The 20,455-nt window shown below is 44.3% G+C and overlaps 1 protein-coding gene across 2 annotated transcripts in view; it reads right to left on the bottom strand.

Annotated features, from left to right (window-relative positions):
• Positions 1-20,455, bottom strand: part of C5 (complement C5) — a 138,527-nt gene that overhangs the window by 20,454 nt on the left and 97,618 nt on the right. For both annotated transcript variants that reach the window (XM_040324047.1, XM_040324048.1), the window contains exons 27-28: positions 2,696-2,791; positions 962-1,139 (exon numbers count right to left, since the gene is read on the bottom strand). In XM_040324047.1, the coding sequence (XP_040179981.1) occupies positions 962-1,139; positions 2,696-2,791 (274 nt within the window). The remainder of the gene's footprint in view (positions 1-961; positions 1,140-2,695; positions 2,792-20,455) is intronic.

Below are 20,455 nucleotides of genomic sequence, written 5' to 3'. Positions count from 1 at the left end.
ATCCTTTGCCCATTGAGATCTGCCAGTACTGCTGGACTTTCTCATGACTCATAGTCAGGGACCATACATGAACTTGATGTATCTAGAAAATTGAAGAAATACCTCTCAGCCACAGCTTTGTTTCAGACATCGGAGAGGCATTTAGTCTTACTATGTGGCAAGAATAGAGGTAAAGAGACTACTGTATCTCAAGAACCCTAGCAGATGGATTATGAAGCTTATCCAGAGGGCATATAGGGCTGTAGGCGTTGACCGGTCGGTGGTGACGGCATACTCAAGGTGGTAAGCTGCAGCATCTTGGGCAGCTTATTCCAATGTCCCCTTGAAACCTATATACAGGGCCACATCTTGGTTTCTGTGTCATACCTTCCTGAAGCATTACACAGTGGATCCAGTGATCCTGTCTATGGTGGATTTCAGAAGCCAAGCTATTACAGCCCTGGTTTCCTCCTTACAATAACATTTTGTGTTTTGCATCTACCACTCTCTGTCAGTTACCATAATTTTCCATTCCTGGTGTCAGTCCATGGAGCCATGGTGCCAGTCCATGAAGCTCTATCACTGGTATACTACCATTATTGGCGCCAGAAAGGAAAATTACAGTGAGTATTCGATATATATTTAAAAATTTTTACTTTTCTCCACTCAATTCAAATCCAAAAATAAAAAAAATCTGTCTGTTCTGCTTTAAGCGCTTCTGTACACAATCATTTCTGTTTTGCTGCTGACATAAATTTTCAAAGCCTTTTGATAGGAGGACAGTGCGTGTGAAGTATAGATCAGAGCAGGCTTGTTTTTATTGTTGCTTTTGCCATGCAACAACACGCACGTAATAGAGGTACTATAAATTCATTGGAATATCAATCTTCCCTGTGAGCATGCTTTCCCATGCTTTTTACTGTGGCACAAGAACTGAGCAAGACACATAGTAATTCTGATGATGACAATAACATTGACTTACTGGATCCTTTGGTGAGAGCCTCCCCTTTTATCTTCGTCATTACTTGAAGTTTACTTTGCAGTGTTGTATCTGTAATTTGAAGAGCATATGCACAGACTGCCATAGTGTACATGCTTTGAGCACTAGACGCCTGTTTGGACAGATAGTCTACTGCGAGTCTCAGGGCGTTGTCTATTTGCTGGGATATAGCAAAGAAAAAGTCATTACACACACAGTGATAGAAAGACAGACATAGACACTTTTATAAAATTAAACTGCAATAGTGTATAATGGGAACTTCAATATGGGAGTGTGGAAGGATGAGAATTTCAATCATATTTTTAATGTTCTTGTAACTAGAAAGAACATGATGAGAAATTCAAAATTAGACACGTGCAATTCGTGTTATTCCAAATTCATTTTCGGACAAAATTCTGCATATTCGTTCATTCGGAAGCATCCAAATGAACCAAAGACTCTTTTGACAAATGCATACGAAAACTAATTGTCAGAAAGAACGAAAATCCGAAAGAACGAAAAACGATTCAACCTACAAATTTAACAAGTTTATTATTATATTTATTATTCTGATAATTTTGTGTTTTTGTATTCTCATTCTTTTAAGATTTATTTTGGTTGTTATAAAGTATTGTACATATTGCAGGATGATCAGTCAGTATTTCTTCTATTCAGGTCTCTGCCATAGCAGCTAATTTGGGATAGATTTGATTAAATTTTTTATTGGAATGTCTTTTCGAATTTGGCTAAAGTAACTGTTATGCCTCATACACACGGTCGGACTTTTGACCGTGCAAAAGTCCACCGTGACCCCATCGGAAGTCCGACGCACAAAAAGAGAACAGGTTCTCTATCTAAAGTCCTTCAGACTTTTTTTCTCTGAAAGTCCGGTCGTGTGTACAAGGCATTAGTGAACATAATGAATACCAAATGCATTTGAAGTTACGCATTATCCGAAGTAACGAATGACGCATCTAAACAAATATAACAAAATGAATACGAATGCATTTGAAGTTACGAATGCATCCGAAGTTACGAATGATCCAAAATAACGAATGCCGATTATAACGAATCATCCGATAAACGAAAAAAGAAAAACCGAATGAAACAAAACAAATTTTTCGGTAGTGCATTTGTCTATTCGAAATCTTACATTTGTCACTGGAAGAGCAACAGAAGGGAATTGTCCAATGGACACGTGTTCAAGTGGCTATTTTTCAAGGTAGATTTTTTCTCATTTTCAAAAGACTACCTTTTTCTTCCTATGGTGTCTCTAGCATTTTCTACTTTATCTAGCAGAATCCAATCTTAAGCCCCATACACACTATCAGTTTTCCTGCAGGTTTTTCTCTTCGCGTTTACCAAAACCATCTAATATGAGGTCAAACCTTAAGAGTTTCAATTTGTATGCAATCAGGCAGGCCCTTGCACTACATGGTTTTGGTAAACCTGAAGAGAAAAACCTGCAGGAAATCTGATAGTGTGTATGGGGCTTTATACAAGAAAATTGCAACAGGTAATTTTTATCTATGGGAATCCGAAACAGGAAGATAGCTGTATTTTTAGAAATACTCCCCCCACTTTAGCCCTTTCAACACAAACACCTTTGATACATTTTGGAAACTTAGAATTTATGAAAAACCTCTTTTACCTAACCCAGCTTGTGACAGTTATTGTATCATTTTATGAAACCCTTTTTTAGTTTGTGTTGCTCTGGACTCGGTAGTGTGGACTTACAGCGAGTGGACACATATTAAGAGATTTTTGAATTCCAATTACGACATATGCTGTTAGATACAATGTCTTCTCAGCCGCCTCTCTGGGAATCGTCCCCTGAAATACAAGCCACAAAGGAAATAATAAATGTAAGTGCTTGTATCTCCACCAAGTCCTCATTTATTTATTAGATAGAGATATGGTTAGACAGATAGATAGATAGATAGATAGATAGATAGATAGATAGATAGATAGATAGATAGATAGATAGATAGATAGATAGATAGATCTGAGAGAAACAACCCAATCACAAGTTAGAATTGGACAAGCTGAAAAGTGTACCTGTTTGGGTCTGACTTTGAAGTTAAAACTGGCAGCAATTTGCTCATGTACCTGTATGTCCTTATCACGGCCAAGCTTGATGTCACGGGACAACGCTGGTTGGCGGCTGTCGCTGGGTCCTTTTTAATCCTAAAATATTATTCTGGAGCTACTATTAGTTCTTAATCAGGCCTTTAAAACTGCTATACTTCCAGCATCTATGAATGGTGTGAATACAGTGTATTGTTGTACTACTGAAAACAGGCAAAGATAAACTATCCCTGAAACCTTCCCGACCAGTCTCTCTTTTAAACTTGGTGTAAAATTACTGGCAACCAGATTGGGCACTGTTATGCAGTGTCAAGTGCACCCAGATCAACTGGGGTTCATACCCACCAGATCCACAGCCATCAATTTAAAAAGATTGTTTAACTGTCAGGTCCCCATAGACACTTTTGGTGACAAAGCTTTCAGGAATAGTTCAAAGTACCACTATAATGAGACTCAGGGATATAGTACCAAAATGAATGTACAGATACACAGTTCTAAAATTGAATGCAAAAGCTTTATTGGAGCAAAAAACAGAATAAATAAACATACTCCTCCACCTTCCCCCATCTAAAACAAACAACGTTGTCTAGCTATAGTGATCGTCATGACATCCATGCATCCACATACACTCACATAACTGCATGTCTACAGAGGCAATGATAATGGGGGGAAGGACTACATGTACCATAGATGCAAGGTCCAGCAAGTGGAAGTTCCCCAGTGTGGAACTAGGTCAGCTATATAACGTGCATGTAGCAGCAGACACTGTCTTTTCAATAATGATCGGCTGACAGATATCGTGCACTGGTGCTGGCCAGTGCTGTATCTTGGCCTAGGCCAACAAGGCCTATAGGGCGGCACTTTGCGGGTGGCGGCAAAATAGGCGTAAATTGACGGCGCTATATAAGTACCTAAATAATAATAATTATTATTATAACAGTGGCCCAGATTCAGGTAGAATTTTCCCCTTTTTTACGGAGGCACAGGGCAGCGTTTTTGCCCTGCGCCCCCGCAAATTTACTGCGCTACCCGCGATTCACGGAGCAGTAGCTCCGTAAATTGCGGGGGCGCCTTGTAAACTTGCCCTGCGTAAGGGCACCTAATGTAAATGATCCCGTAGGGGGCGGGAATCATTTAAATTAGGCGCGCTCCCGCGCCGAGCGTAGAGCGCATGCTCCGTCGGGAAACTTTCCCGACGTGCATTGCGGCAAATGACGTCGCAAGGACGTTATTTGCTTCAGAGTGAACGTGAATGGCGTCCAGCGCCATTCACGAATCACTTACGCAAACGACGTAACATTCAAATATCGCAACGCGGGAACGACGGGTATCCTTTAGCATTGGCTGCTCGTGCTATTAGGAATGCGAATGCGAAATTGATTGCAGATATTTCGAAAACTGCTGTAGCAGCACTCTGAAATCGAATATGTATGATATTTTAACCAAAAAACATATTGCGATTGCGATTTTTCGATCGCGCATGCGCAATTGCGCGAACAACACGCGACCATTTCCTGGAGCCTTGCCAGTTTCCAACTTATGATCGCAGCGCAATCACACAGCAACATGGTTGGAAGCAATTTCACTAAGTCTGAGGAAAAGTTGCTGATTTGTGTAAGTATTTTGACCACTGTTATTTCATCATCTTCAACTGCATTTTAGTCTAATTTAAAAGTTAGTATATATGATCAGATATTAGTATTTCACAAAAAATGTGTCTCCTGCTTTTACAAAACTACAAGTCCCAGCATGCCTGGACAGCTGCAGACATCCCTTGCCAACTGAGGAACCCATGCAGCTGGGTCGGACCAGGCTATCCCCTGAGGAACGTGCCAGGCGCAGAACTCTAGGCCTGTGTCTATACTGTGGGGGCAAAAGTCATTTTCGTGACACTTGCCCTCTTCGCCCCGAGAAACGCTCGGGTTCAATACATCTGGAAGGTGGAGTATTGGATCCAGAAATATCTCCTTCACCTTCTCGTCTTTTTCTTCCTGTGTCCCTTCATTTTGGTGCTTCTTCTCATTCGGTCTCGGCATATCTGGATTCCGGAGCCGCTGGCAATTTCATAGACTGGGAAATCGCATCGTCCATGAGACTTACCCTTTTGCCCCTCACCACACCATTGGTGGTCTCGGCGATTGATGGCACTGTTCTCCCGGGGGGTCCTATTCGCTTCCAGACGGTCCCTGTTAAGATGTCAGTAGGCACACTTCACCAGGAGTGGATATCCTTCCTTGTTCTACCTAAGACCTCAGCTCCTATCGTTTTGGGTCTTCCTTGGTTAAGACTAGTGTTGAGCAGAATATGCCATATTCGATTTCGCGATATATCTCGAATATATATTCGAATATTCGAGATATATTCGCTAAATTCGAATATTCGTGATATTTTATCGAAATTAATTGATTGCGATTTTTCGCTATTGCGAATGCGAAAATAATTGCGATTTTTTAATAACTGCGGTAGGAGCGCTCTGATTGGCTTAGAATATTCGTGATATTTTATCGAAATATCGCAACATGCGAATGCGATATTTATTGCGGAATTTCGAGATATGCTGGAGGAGCGCTCTGATTGGCTCAGAATATTCGTGATATTTTATCGAAATATCGCAACATGCGAATGCGATATTTATTGCGGAATTTCGAGATATGCTGGAGGAGCGCTCTGATTGGCTCAGAATATTCGTGATATTTTATCGAAATATCGCAACATGCGAATGCGATATTTATTGCGGAATTTCGAGATATGCTGGAGGAGCGCTCTGATTGGCTCAGAATATTCGTGATATTTTATCGAAATATCGCAACATGCGAATGCGATATTTATTGCGGAATTTCGAGATATGCTGGAGGAGCGCTCTGATTGGCTCAGAATATTCGTGATATTTTATCGAAATATCGCAACATGCGAATGCGATATTTATTGCGGAATTTCGAGATATGCTGGAGGAGCGCTCTGATTGGCTCAGAATATTCCTGATATTTTATCGAAATATCGCAACATGCGAATGCGAAATTGATTGCAGATATTTCGAAAACTGCTGTAGCAGCACTCTGAAATCGAATATGTATGATATTTTAACCAAAAAACATATTGCGATTGCGATTTTTCGATCGCGCATGCGCAATTGCGCGAACAACACGCGACCATTTCCTGGAGCCTTGCCAGTTTCCAACTTATGATCGCAGCGCAATCACACAGCAACATGGTTGGAAGCAATTTCACTAAGTCTGAGGAAAAGTTGCTGATTTGTGTAAGTATTTTGACCACTGTTATTTCATCATCTTCAACTGCATTTTAGTCTAGTTTAAAAGTTAGTATATATGATCAGATATTAGTATTTCACAAAAAATGTGTCTCCTGCTTTTACAAAACTACAAGTCCCAGCATGCCTGGACAGCTGCAGACACCCTGGTTGGCAAATGTGTATTTAGGCACTTTTCCTTGTTATTTAGCATAATGAATTTAACATTTTTTTGGACATAGGACGTATGCGAACGTCCTGACTTCAGTGTCCTCAAGGCCCAAGGACGTTCGAATACATATTGCCCTTTAGATGTTGCAGAACTACAACTTCCAGCATGCCTGGGAATGCTGGCACTTCTAGTATTGTAAGTTCTGCAGGCCCCCGTTTTTCAGGCCTTTATGCACGGGTCTCTAAACTGTGGCACCCTAGATGCAGCAAAAGTAAAATTCTTAGCATGCACTGACAGACCGTGGCTGATGGGAGTAGTAGTTTTGCAACAGCTGGAGGTGGACTGGTCTTGAAACCCAGAGTTAGGTAACAAACCCGTAGTGTTTTGCAACCATCCTGCCTCCAGCTGTTTTTTTCCTGTTGAAAAGCCTGTGGCGTGCAAAACACAACCCAAAAACTCCACCCGGTGCAAGAAAAAATTTGCACACACCTAAAGACTGACATCACAAAAAACTGCGGCGGTTGCATACGTCAGTGATCCTCCGAAAAGGTCCCGTCTCTGACCCCCCGGGGCGTTAGGCTCCTGACAGGGAAAAGAGTTACTGTGGTCCATACAGCCGAAGCCATATGGACCCATCTCGGTCCAAGCAGCGCAATCAACACGCGAACAACACGCGACCATTTCCTGGACCCTTGCCAGTTTCCAACTTTTTGATCGCAACGCAATCGCAGAGCAAGATGGTTGGAAGTAATTTCACTGTATCTGAGGAAAATTTGCTGATTTGTGTAAGTATTTCGACCACTGTTATTTCATTATCTTCAACTGCATTTCAGTCTAGTTTAAAAGTTAGTATATATGATCAGATATTAGTATTTCACAAAAAATGTGTCTCCTGCTTTTCCAAAACTACAAGTCCCAGCATGCCTGGACAGCTGCAGACACCCTGGTTGGCAAATGTGTATTTAGGCACTTTTCCTTGTTATTTAGCATAATGAATTTAACATTTTTTTGGACATAGGACGTATGCGAACGTCCTGACTTCAGTGTCCTCAAGGCCCAAGGACGTTCGAATACATATTGCCCTTTAGATGTTGCAGAACTACAACTTCCAGCATGCCTGGGAATGCTGGCACTTCTAGTATTGTAAGTTCTGCAGGCCCCCGTTTTTCAGGCCTTTATGCATGGGTCTCTAAACTGTGGCACCCTAGATGCAGCAAAAGTAAAATTCTTAGCATGCACTGACAGACCGTGGCTGATGGGAGTAGTAGTTTTGCAACAGCTGGAGGTGGACTGGTCTTGAAACCCAGAGTTAGGTAACAAACCCGTAGTGTTTTGCAACCATTCTGCCTCCAGCTGTTTTTTTCCTGTTGAAAAGCCTGTGGCGTGCAAAACACAACCCAAAAACTCCACCCGGATGCAGTGAAAAATGTGCACACACCTAAAGAGTGACATCACAAAAAACTGCGACGGGTACATACGTCAGTGGCCCTCCGAAAAGGTCCCGTCTCTGACCCCCGGGGCGTTAGGCTCCTGACAGGGAAAAGAGTTAGCAACGCATATCTCCTCTATACGTGTATCCTGTGTTGTTAATAATATATTCATAATTATGCAAATGATAATGGCTGCTATATTTATGCAAAAAAGGTGGCGACCGAAATGGCAGGATATAAAATCTGTCATGTTACCCCTGTCATTGATTAATAAGGCGAGAATGCTTCCAATTGTTGAATAGCATACATTTACGTCATATATCCATAAGGCTGTCAACAGAAGTATTACAATATACTTTGTTCTTCATCTTGCAGAAGTTCCTGGAAACAGGATACGATAAGCTGCGGAGGCAGCCAGAGAAAAGGGCTGTGGTCAGCGCCCTAATCGCTGACTTTGGCGGCCAACACGACCACAATGTAATTGTGAAGAAGTGGTCTGACCTGAAGAGGCGCCAAATGGATGAGGTCAGACGTCTTCGGGCTAAATATCATCCAGGTAAGTTATTGTTGACAGTTATGTTTTTTTTTTAAAAAGTGTATTTTGTGCGTGAATTCGAAAGAGAGAGGAGCCGGCCTGCAGGAGTTGGGAGGCCTCCCCCAGAGGCAATCTGCCACCTTTCTCCATGCCCCGGTTGGCAATGGCGGGTGTGAGGGGGTCCTCCCAACCCAACCTCGCATAGCACACCCACCAGGGGCGGGGCTGAGACCACCAAACTCAATTCACAGGTAGCCGAGAGCGGGATCCGAACCCCTAGCTGCAGAGGTGAATCACTTGTCAGTGCAGTGGCAATCGTGTGGAGCCACCGCAGCTCCTTTGGTGACAGTTATGTAAGGTCATATGTAATTCATGTAAGGTCAGATGTTGTTAACCAAGATGCCATGTTGTGCTAACATATATCACCACCAGCCAAGGTATTCATAGTACTGTTGAAAAAAGACATGGGACAGCAGACAGGAACACAGAAGTTATGTGGGAACATAATTTTCCCATTGCTTTGCATGGGACTTTAAAGAAAAACCCCGACCATGGCAAGTGGGGGTGGGTAAGGTTTAAACCACCTATCCTATGTTTGTGGCTGACATATAAGTAACCTGTGTGCCAAGTTTCATATAAATATCTTTAGCCGTTTGTACGTGATGCTGGAACATACATACATACATACATACATACATACATTTATGCACAAACACACACGTTGAGTTTTATATATATAGATTACCACTAAATTCCTGTGTTAGGAGTGGGGTTGTTATAGTAATCCCGTGTGCTCCATCAGGCCCTTTTTTTAACATGAGATGGTCTGAACAAAACAAAGTAGACAAAAACAGCTCATTTTAACATGGTTGCATCCCAGCTCACGCTCAGTCCCCTGTAGTGCCCACAAGACCCTTTAATATAACATTGTCCCATTGGTTAACTGTCTATATAAATCAATTTGTATTCATATACAATACAGCAGAGTACACAGAATTTGCATACGTCATTAGAAAACATTTTTATAATATATGAACATTGTGTTATTATAGGAGCTCCAATGCCAGTTGTCCGCGCCAAGCGCAGAAGGCGCCAGGCCGATGAGGAGGAGGAGGAGGATGCGGCAGAGGAGGATGCGGCAGAGGAGGAGATGCATGAGGAGGAGCAGCCAGGGCCCTCCCACTCCCCAACCCCAGCTCCTGTTGAGGAGCAAGCTGAGGAGCTTCCCCCCCCCACCACCCCAACTTCTCAAGCAGAAGAGCAGGAGGAAGAGAGCGGTCCTGTGAGCCTCATTCAGGAAGGTAAATATGTGCACAATGATTAATAACATTTCAACAACAAAATGTAGATATAAAAATGGACAACATATAAAGCGCACCTGTCAGATTGTAGAACCATAATATGGTATTGATGCTAGAAGTATACAGGTAGTGCATAATTATTAGGCAAGTTGTATTTTTTGAGCATTCATTTTATTATTGAACAACAACCATGTTCTCAATGAACCCCAAAAACTCATTAATATCAAAGCTGAATTTTTTTGGAAGTAGTTTTTAGTTTGTTTTTAGTGTTAGTTATTTTCGGGGGATATCTGTGTGTGCAGGTGACTACTATTACTGTGCAGAATTATTAGGCAACGTAACCAAAAAATAAATAGATAGCCATTTCAATGATTTATTTTTAACAGTGAAACCAATATAACATCTCAACATTCACAAATACACATTTCTGACATTTAAAAACAAAACAAAAACAAATCAGTGACCAATATAGCCACCTTTCTTTGCAAGGACACTCAAAAGCCTGACATCCATGGATTCTGTCAGTGTTTTGATCTGTTCACCATCAACATTGCGTGCAGCAGCAACCACAGCCTCCCAGACACTGTTCAGAGAGGTGTACTGTTTTCCCTCCTTGTAAATCCCACATTTGATGATGGACCACAGGTTCTCAATGGGGTTCAGATCAGGTGAACAAGGAGGCCATGTCATTACTTTTTTTTATTTAATACCCTTTCTTGCCAGCCACGCTGTGGAGTACTTTGACACGTGTGAAGGAGCATTGTCCTGCATGAAAATCATGTTTTTCTTGAAGGATGGTGACTTTTTCCTGTACCACTGCTTGAAGAAGGTCTCTTCCATAATCTGGCAGTAGGACTGGGAGTTGAGCTTGACTCCATCCTCAATCCGAAAAGGCCCCACAAGCTCATCTTTGATGATACCAGCCCAAACCAGTACTCCACCACCACCTTGCTGGCGTCTGAGTTGGACTGGAGCTCCCTGCCCTTTACCAATCCAGCCACGGGCTCTTCCATCTGGCCCATCAAGACTCACTCTCATTTCAGCAGTCCATAAAACCTTAGAAAAATCTTTCTTGAGATATTTATTGGCACAGTCTTGACGTTGCAGCTTGTGTGTCTTGTTCAGTGGTCATCGTCTTTCAGCCTTTCTTACCTTGGCCATGTCTCTGGGTATTGCACACCTTGTGCTTTTGGGCACCCCAGTGATGTTGCAGCTCTGAAATATGGCCAATCTTGTGGCAAGTGGCATCTTGGCAGCTGCACGCTTAACTTTTCTCAGTTCATGGGCAGTTATTTTGCACCTTTGTTTTTCCACACGCTTCTTTTGTTTGATGATCACGCTTCAGAAGCTTTGCAACTTTAAGGTGCTGCATCCCTCTGCTAGATATCTCTCTATTTTGGACTTTTCAGAGTCTGTCAAATCCTTCTTTTGGCCAATTTTGCCAAAGAAAAGGAAATTGACTAATAATTATGCACACCTGATATAGAGTGTTGATGTCATTAGACCACACACCTTCTCATTACAGAGATGTACATTACCTAATATGCCTAATCTGTAGTAGGCTTTCGAGCCTATACAGCTTGGAGTAAGACAACATGCATAAAGAGGATGATGTGGTCCAAATACTCATTTGCCTAATAATTCTGCACTCCCGGGATGTGTTAGACACATAACAAGTGTATACACATGATAATGATTGATTAATAAGCAAAAAAAAATATTTATTTATTTGGTAACGTTATTTGAAATCCAAATGTTTTTTTATTATATCCTAAAAGCATCAAGAGATATGAGGAGGCAAAATAGACTCATCGAAAAGACGCACCAGAAGATCCTTCAGAACCAGCGGAAGATGAGCTACCTCACCCAACAAAATGCTCTGCTAGAGCAGCAGCTATCGGGTCAGATTGCGGAAATGCACCGCATTCAGAAACGGATTGAGAGCTATATTTAAATTTATTTTTGTATTAAAAAAACTTATTTTTTGGAAATGTTTCATTTCTTTTTGAGATAGAGTTGTAGGTTTTTCAACACATCTAACTTCACATCAAACAAATCAACATCAACACATTTAACTTCATAATAAGCAAAAACATTTTATACTATTATTTTATTTAACATTAACCTAGGACAAACTAAAGCACACGACACAGACACGACGAACACAAAATAAACTGTTGAAAAATGAACATAACAAAAGCAACAATATATATATATATATACAAAGAGAGAGAGAGGGAGAGCAAGAAAGAGAGAGAATGCAGATGAGCTCTTGCAGTCAGCCCAATGGTTGCAGTATAAATGCCGCAAAACAGGGTTTAACATAAGGTTCATTGTTATAGTTACACTTGCTGTTTAGATCCGGTCTGGTAGTCCGGTCTGGTAGCTTGTAGCGGAGGCTGTTGGTGGATCCGCTGTGCCAGAAAGGTCATGAAGCTTTACTCAGCATGGAGGCAGCAGCAGGAGTATTAAAATATAATATAACTAGACAATGCATTTCCTGAGGAAAATGCGAGTGGGAATGCTGAATAGCTTAATTGGTGAGCCCCTTGCCAAAGACATTCACCATAACCACTACACTATCTTTAGGACACACAGCTTCTTTCTCTATCTGCAAAGTATAGAGTATGCTGACTTCCTGGTCGCCCCTCCCCCCTCAATAGGTTTCCCCTCCCCCCCAGGTCAGTGAGGAGGAATATTGCACTGAGGTCAGGAAAGTTATTTATGGAAAGAAATAACATTACAAACGCTTTTAATTCACAGATCTAATACATGATTTAAGCCTCCAAACAAAGCTTAATAAATCCTCAAACGTACATGCAATTGATACAACGACTACACCGTTTGAAATACACGGCCCTTGTAAACGCATCGATATGAAATTTATGTAGATAAACTTAAAAATGTGGCCATGTCTGCGATTTAGAAAAGAGCGTCTTTGTGAGTTCTGCAGCAACATTTTTTAGATAATTTCACATGAGAGTCTATGAGACATAATTTCTGGCTGTTGCTCCAATAATTAAAACTAAAATACGTATCGCAGAATTGGTCACATTGCCATAAACCAGACAAGCATAGCTACGTTTTGATATAAAAATTGTGTATGAAAAGTAGATCTTGTGGGCGTGAGACCAATTTGTTTCCCCTTTTTGTAAAGATATTTTTAATTACAAAGATCTCCAATGTTAAGGTCACATGACAGACTCTAAATCCCCTCCATAGGATTACATTATAACCTATTGCATTTTTGTGAAAAATTCGCAAAACGTAAATTGCGTTTTCACCAAAAAATTGTAAACGATAACGATCTGAAAAGTCATAGCCGGATAGCTAAATATTTTGTGACCGCTTTAAAGTTTTTTCAGTGTCTGTAAGTGAAAGTATGAAGTAGCTGAAACTTTTGGCATGGCATGTGAATTCAAAGGGGAAAAGGATGTTCTCATTGACTTCAATGTTTAAAAAAAGGGTCTAAAAGCTTAAAATTTATAAAAGTGTAAAAAGTAGAAAAAAACTTGAAGAAGTCCCATCATTAGCTGAACGAGACGAACATTTTTACAGTTGAATGGTCTCAATAGCTGAAAGTATGCCGAAGTTACGCAGAACCAAAAAACGTAAGGAATAATAAGATTACTAAATTTACGGATATCAATACTGGAAATGTTTATTAAAGCATTCACACTAATTAAGATTAATACATTTACGGGTATCCATACTAGGAATGCTTATTAAAGCATTCCCACTAAGTATCACACAGGCATGATTTACAAGCAGTAGTGGTAATAGTAATACATAGCATAAAAACACTTGGGGAATACTTTACAGCATCAGTAGTGGTCATAGTAGTCAATAGTGTACCAAAAAATTGGGACACAGGTGTCTTGACTGAGCTGTAATAGTAGTAGTAGACATTGACAATACAGTGTCAAATCACTCGGGCAAGAGGTGCCATGATGAACAGCAGTCTTAATAAGAGTATATAGGGTGTGAAATAACTGCTGACATAGATGTCTTGACTGGGCAGCAGAAGCAGCAGTAGTAGTATTAACAGTAGTAGTTGATACAGAGTCATATCACATGGGCAGGAGGTGCCATGATGAACAGCAGTAGGAATAGGAGTATATAGAGTGTCAAATAACTGCTGACATAGGTGTCTTGACTGGGCAGCAGCAGCAGAAGCAGCAGTAGTATTAACAGTAGTAGTTGATACAGAGTCATATCACATGGGCAGGAGGTGCCATGATGAACAGCAGTAGGAATAGGAGTATATAGAGTGTCAAATAACTGCTGACATAGGTGTCTTGACTGGGCAGCAGCAGCAGCAGAAGCAGCAGCAGTAGTATTAACAGTAGTAGTTGATACAGAGTCATATCACATGGGCAGGAGGTGCCATCATGAACAGCAGTAGGAATAGGAGTATATAGAGTGTCAAATAACTGCTGACATAGGTGTCTTGACTGGGCAGCAGCAGCAGCAGAAGCAGCAGCAGTAGTATTAACAGTAGTAGTTGATACAGAGTCATATCACATGGGCAGGAGGTGCCATCATGAACAGCAGTAGGAATAGGAGTATATAGAGTGTCAAATAACTGCTGACATAGGTGTCTTGACTGGGCAGCAGCAGCAGAAGCAGCAGTAGTATTAACAGTAGTAGTTGATACAGAGTCATATCACATGGGCAGGAGGTGCCATCATGAACAGCAGTAGGAATAGGAGTATATAGAGTGTCAAATAACTGCTGACATAGGTGTCTTGACTGGGCAGCAGCAGCAGAAGCAGCAGTAGTAGTATTAACAGTAGTAGTTGATACAGAGTCATATCACATGGGCAGGAGTTGCCATGATGTACAGCAGTCTTAATAAGAGTATATAGAGTGTGAAATAACTGCTGACATAGGTGTATTGACTGGGCGGCAGCAGCAGCAGAAGCAGCAGTAGTAGTATTAACAGTAGTAGTTGATAAAGAGTCATATCACATGGGCAGGAGTTGCCATGATGTACAGCAGTCTTAATAAGAGTATATAGAGTGTGAAATAACTGCTGACATAGGTGTATTGACTGGGCGGCAGCAGCAGTAGTAGTAGTATTAACAGTAGTAGTTGATACAGAGTCATATCACATGGGCAGGAGGTGCCATGATGAACAGCAGTAGGAATAAGAGTATATAGAGTGTTAAACAACTGCTGACATAGGTGTATTGACTGGGCGGCAGCAGCAGCTGAAGCAGCAGTAGTAGTATTAACAGTAGTAGTTGATACAGAGTCATATCACATGGGCAGGAGTTGCCATGATGTACAGCAGTCTTAATAAGAGTATATAGAGTGTGAAATAACTGCTGACATAGGTGTATTGACTGGGCGGCAGCAGCAGCAGCAGCAGAAGCAGCAGTAGTAGTATTAACAGTAGTAGTTGATACAGAGTCATATCACATGGGCAGGAGGTGCCATGATGAACAGCAGTAGGAATAAGAGTATATAGAGTGTTAAACAACTGCTGACATAGGTGTATTGACTGGGCGGCAGCAGCAGCTGAAGCAGCAGCAGTAGTAGTATTAACAGTAGTAGTTGATACAGAGTCATATCACATGGGCAGGAGTTGCCATGATGTACAGCAGTCTTAATAAGAGTATATAGGGTGTGAAATAACTGCTGACATAATTGTCTTGACTGATCCAAAGGAGTCATGGGAGAAAATCATGTGGTCAGATGAGACTATAATATAATTTTTTGATCATAATTTCACTAACCGTGTTCGGAGGAAGAATAATGATGAGTACCATGCCAAGAACGCCATCCCTAATGTGAAGCATGGGGGTGGTAGCATCATGCTTTGGTGGTGTTTTTCTGCACATGGGACAGGGTGACTGCACTGTATTAAGGAGAGGATGACCGGGGCCATGTATTGCAAGATTTTGGGCAACAACCTCCTTCCCTGAGTTAGAGCTTTGAAGATGGGTCGAGGCTGGGTCTTCCAACATGAGAATGACCCAAAGCACACAGCCAGGATAACCAAGGATTGGCTCTGTAAGGAGCATATCAAGGTTCTGGCGTGGCCTAGCCAGTCTCCAGACCTAAACCCAATAGAGAATCTTTGGAGGGAGCTCAAACTCCGTGTTTCTCAGCGATAGCCCAGAAACATGACTGATGTAGAGAAGATCTGTGTGGAGGAGTGGGCCAAAATCCCTCCTCCAGTGTGTGCAAAGCTGGTGTAAAACTACAAGAAATGTTTGACCGCTGTAATTGCAAAGAAAGCCTACTGTACCAAATATTAACATTGATTTTCTCTGATGTTGAAATAGTTATATTCAGCACTGTAAATACATCAGGTCCGGGGCTTCATCAGGGAATGCATGGCAAGGGACCCTTCAGCGCCCTGAACCGACGACGGGTGCCAGAAAGTCACCGCCGATCCAGGACTCATTCATCTTTATGAATGTGAGTCTGTCCACGGAGTCTGTGGACAGACGGGTCCTCTTGTCCGTGACCACCCCACCTGCCGCGCTGAATGTCCGCTCAGATAGTACGCTGGAGGGGGGGCAAGACAATAACTCCAGCGCATACTGAGCGAGCTCGCGGCAGGTGTCCAATCTGGCAACCCAGTACTCCATGGGGTCGTCGGTGCTCATACTGTCAGAAGCACCGACGGACGCCATGTAGTCTGCCACCATGTGGGCCAGCCGCTGGTGGTGACTGCTGCTGCTGCTGCTGGTGGTGGTACTGGGTCGCTCGGTTTGGAAGAACATCCTCATCTATTCCATTAGGTCCCCTGCTCGGCTGCAGCTGGGTGCAGCCACCTGCTGGGTGAGATGAGGGGGGACAACTGGAGGCCGGGGAGTTGCCTGCTCCAACCGTCTGACAATGGCTGCCTGCAGTTCCTCCATCCGGTGCTGCCTCCGGCTGGCTGGGATGAACTGCTCCAGTTTCCTCTTGCACCTGGGATCCAAAAGGGTGGCCATCCAGAAATCATCCCTCGTCTTGATGGTCTTAACCCGGGGGTCCCTCCTGAGGCATCTCAGCATGTGGGCAGCCATGGGGAAGAGCACAGCCCGCTGTGACTCCTCAATGCTGGCCAGGTGAATGAGGTGCGACTCTTCATCCCTGAGGCGCTGCTGGTCAAACTCAGACATGCCCAACCCCCGGACTATCGGTGCCCCCAACACCGGCTCTCCCTCCTGACCAGGCCCTGACTCCGGGACGACACCAGCAACCACCTCCTCCTCCTCTTCATCATCATCCTCCTCCTCCTCCTCCTCCTCGTCCTGGCCCTGGTCTCGGTGGAGCATTGCTGACTCCTCCTGCTCCACCAAGGCACTCTCCCCAGCCTCGAGCAGGCGATCTAGTGTCCTCTCCAGCATGAACAGTATTGGCAGCACGCTATTGAGGCCAATTTGCTCACTGCTGACCATCTTGGTCGCCTGCTCGAAGGAGGACAACACTTGGCAGACCTGGTTTATCTGCCCCCACTGCGCACAGGCGATGAAAGGGAGTTGTGGTGAAGCCCTCTCAGTGCCTAGTTCCATCAGGTACTCCCTCACCGCCCTTTGCTGCTCCCACAACCTCTTCAGCATGTGGAGGGTGGAGTTCCACCGCGTCACACTGTCCACAATCAGCCTGTGAAGGGGCAGATTGTACTTCCGCTGCAATTTGGACAGGGACGCGGTAGCGGTTGGGGAGCGCCTGAAGTGGCTGGCAATCCTACGCGCCTTTGCCACAATGTCACTCAACCCTGGATAAGTGCGCAGGAACTTCTGCACCACCAGGTTGAGGACATGTGCCAGACAGGGCACGTGCGTCAGACTGCCAGCATGGAGGGCGGCGAGTAGGTTGCTGCCGTTATCGCAGACAACCATACCTGGCTGGAGCCTTCGGGGTGTCAGCCACTTCTGGACCTGAGCTTGAAGTGCTTTCAGCACTTCTTCTCCAGTGTGTCTCCGGTCCCCTAAACTAACAAGCTGGAGCACGGCCTGACAGCGCACGTGCCCCACACTTGAGTAGCTACGGGGGCGCTTGCTGGGAGGCTCAGCAGCTGCGGAGACAGTGGCTTGAGGGAGACCAGCAGTTCTCCCCTGGACACCCCGGGGCGGCACCACAAGATCGGTTGCCGACGATCCCTCACCGACGCCTCGGAGGGAAACCCAATGGGCCGTGAAGCTGATGTAGCGTCCCTGCCCATGCCTGCTGGTCCAGCCATCCATTGTCAGATGAACCCTGTCGCTGACAGCGTGATCCAGCGACAGGGTTACATTCTGCACAATGTGCTGGTGTAGGGCAGGGACACCAGTCCTGGCAAAGAAATGGCGGCTGGGGACACGCCATTGGGGTTGGGCCTGCTCCAACATCTGCCTGAAGGGGTTGCTGTCAACTATGTTGAAGGGCAGCAGATGTTGGGCAATAACCCTTGCCAGGAGCCCATTGAGGGAACGCACACGTCGGTCTCCAGGGGGGAAGGGAGTGGTGCGGTCAAAGGCGTCTGAAATCGACGCCTGGCGCCGGACGGCAGTGCGGGACACAGACGTGGAGGGTGCTGTGGAAGTAGAGGTCTGGCTGCCGGTACCAGTACCTCTACTAGAGGGAGCGGGGGGGCATGACCTGCTGGAAACAGATGAAGATGTGGCAGGGGCTGCTGTACCCTGCTCACTTGTGGTGGTGGCGCTGCTACCACCACCACGCTTCATCTCGTCATACAACGCCCAGTGGTTTATCCTCAGGTGCTGGTTCAGGGCTGTGGTACCCACCCGAGCCAAACACTTCCCTCTCTTCACCCTCACTTTACAAATCCGGCAGATGGCCACGGTAGGGTTGTCTGCCACCAGGGTAAAGAAATTCCAGACAGGTGACTTCAGCACCGCCCTCCTGTCAGATGGGGTGACGCTTACTTGCACCTGCTGGGACTCGGTGCGCACAGGTGGAGCTGCCTGCTGCTGCTGCTGCTGCTCCTCCTCCTGACACCTCCTGCTGCCATCACCAGTGGAGACCCTGACGATGGTCTCCCTGGTGGTGACCTGGCGCACCGTTTCACCAGGGTGCCTACCTTCCCCGTCGTCACTGACGTAGTGAGCCGACGCGTCAGATGGCAACCATGATGGGTCACCCTCTTCGCCCCCAGAGATGTCAGACCAAGGGCTGAGATGTGTTGGTCTGAGGGAACCACGTGACATGGAGCCTCTAGCCTGGCTCCGCTGTCCCCTCACCCACGCCTGGGTCTGACTAGGTGCTGCTGTTTCCTGCACCAAAACAGCAGCACCAGTTTGAAGGGATGTCTCTGGGATACTGCCAGCAGGTATCCCATCCTCCTCATCCATCCCTTCAAAAAGGTCCTGACCATCAGGACAGAGCTGGAGGTCTGCCTGATGCATGGCCTCCCCCAAGAGATCCCTCTCACTGTCGCTGTCGAACAGTAAGATGCTGGACTCTTGGGGGCTGGGGGGGGGTAGTACAGGCACCGGTGTAATGGTGGTACTACTGTGAGTCGGGACCGACGACTCAGTGGCACTGCTGTGCCCCATGTAGTCCACCACTACTTGAGCCTGAGATGGCAATATCGGGCGGCTGCCCGATGGGAAGAACTCCCGGATCAGGCGTACTCCCCTTGCACCCGATCCTCTACCACTAGTAGGGGCACGAGAGGTACCCCGTGCTGGCAGCGATCCAGCACTGGGAGTAACTCCCCTACCCCTGCTGCCACGGCCACGGATGCCGCTCATTATTGCTAATATGTGTGTGGGGGGGGGGTAAACTTTATTGGGGGGGGTAAATGTGAACAAAATGTGTTTTTGTGTATTTTTTACAAGACAGGCACGCAGACAAAGACGTACACAGACAGCTACTAAACTATAAGAAAAGTAGTACACCAGACAAGGACTACAAAATTAAAGAAAAAAAAAAAAGCACTAAACAAACACTAACTTTTTTTTTTTTTTTTTTTTTTAAACACAAAACACAGACACTAAACACACACTAAGCTAAGCTAGATGAAATAAATGTACACTAACAGTGTGTACACTTACTACACAAAATTTAACTAAACTGAACACAAAACTTAGCTTTTATAAAAGCTCTTTAGGGAAAACTAAACAAAATGTGAACTGAGATGCCTATCAAATATCACTGAACAGCGAACCTGCAAGATCTAACAGTAACACAAGATGAACAAAACTTAGCTTTTAGAAAAGCTCTTTTATAAAGCTCAGCAAAATGTGTTCTGAAATCTCTTGCAAATATAACTGAACAGCGAGGATTGCAGGATCAAACAGTAACACAAATGAAAAAAACAGCACAAAACAGCACAAAACGTAGCTTTGAAAAAAGCTCTTGGGTCTATTGCTTTGAAAAAAGCAGTTGATATACTGGAAAAGATCCACTGGAATCACTAAATAGCAATGCTGGTGATGATCTAAATCAATCAAGAACAAAGACACAGGAAACCAGGAACACAGAAACAGCCTCCACACTCTATAGCCAGCTTCTGAATCTGCAATGAAATGGTGCTGGGAGTGAGCTTATATAATGTCCATGCAGGCAGGTTCCTATTGGTTGCTAACCTGTGACGAGTGTGGAAGGAGAACTCTGATTGGCTCTGATGCAAAAGGGCGGAGCAAATAATCGCGCAATATTCCTATTGCCGAATATTCGCATTGCGAATATTCGGCAATATAAAATGATCGCTTCAGCTACTCGGCCCAATGGCTCTAATCATACCAGCAATGCTTTCAGACGTCTATGGAGATCAC

The sequence above is a fragment of the Rana temporaria genome, chromosome 9, assembly GCF_905171775.1.
Source record: "Rana temporaria chromosome 9, aRanTem1.1, whole genome shotgun sequence".
NCBI classification, from domain to species: domain Eukaryota; kingdom Metazoa; phylum Chordata; class Amphibia; order Anura; family Ranidae; genus Rana; species Rana temporaria.
This window is presented reverse-complemented; position numbering and strand designations above follow the sequence as displayed.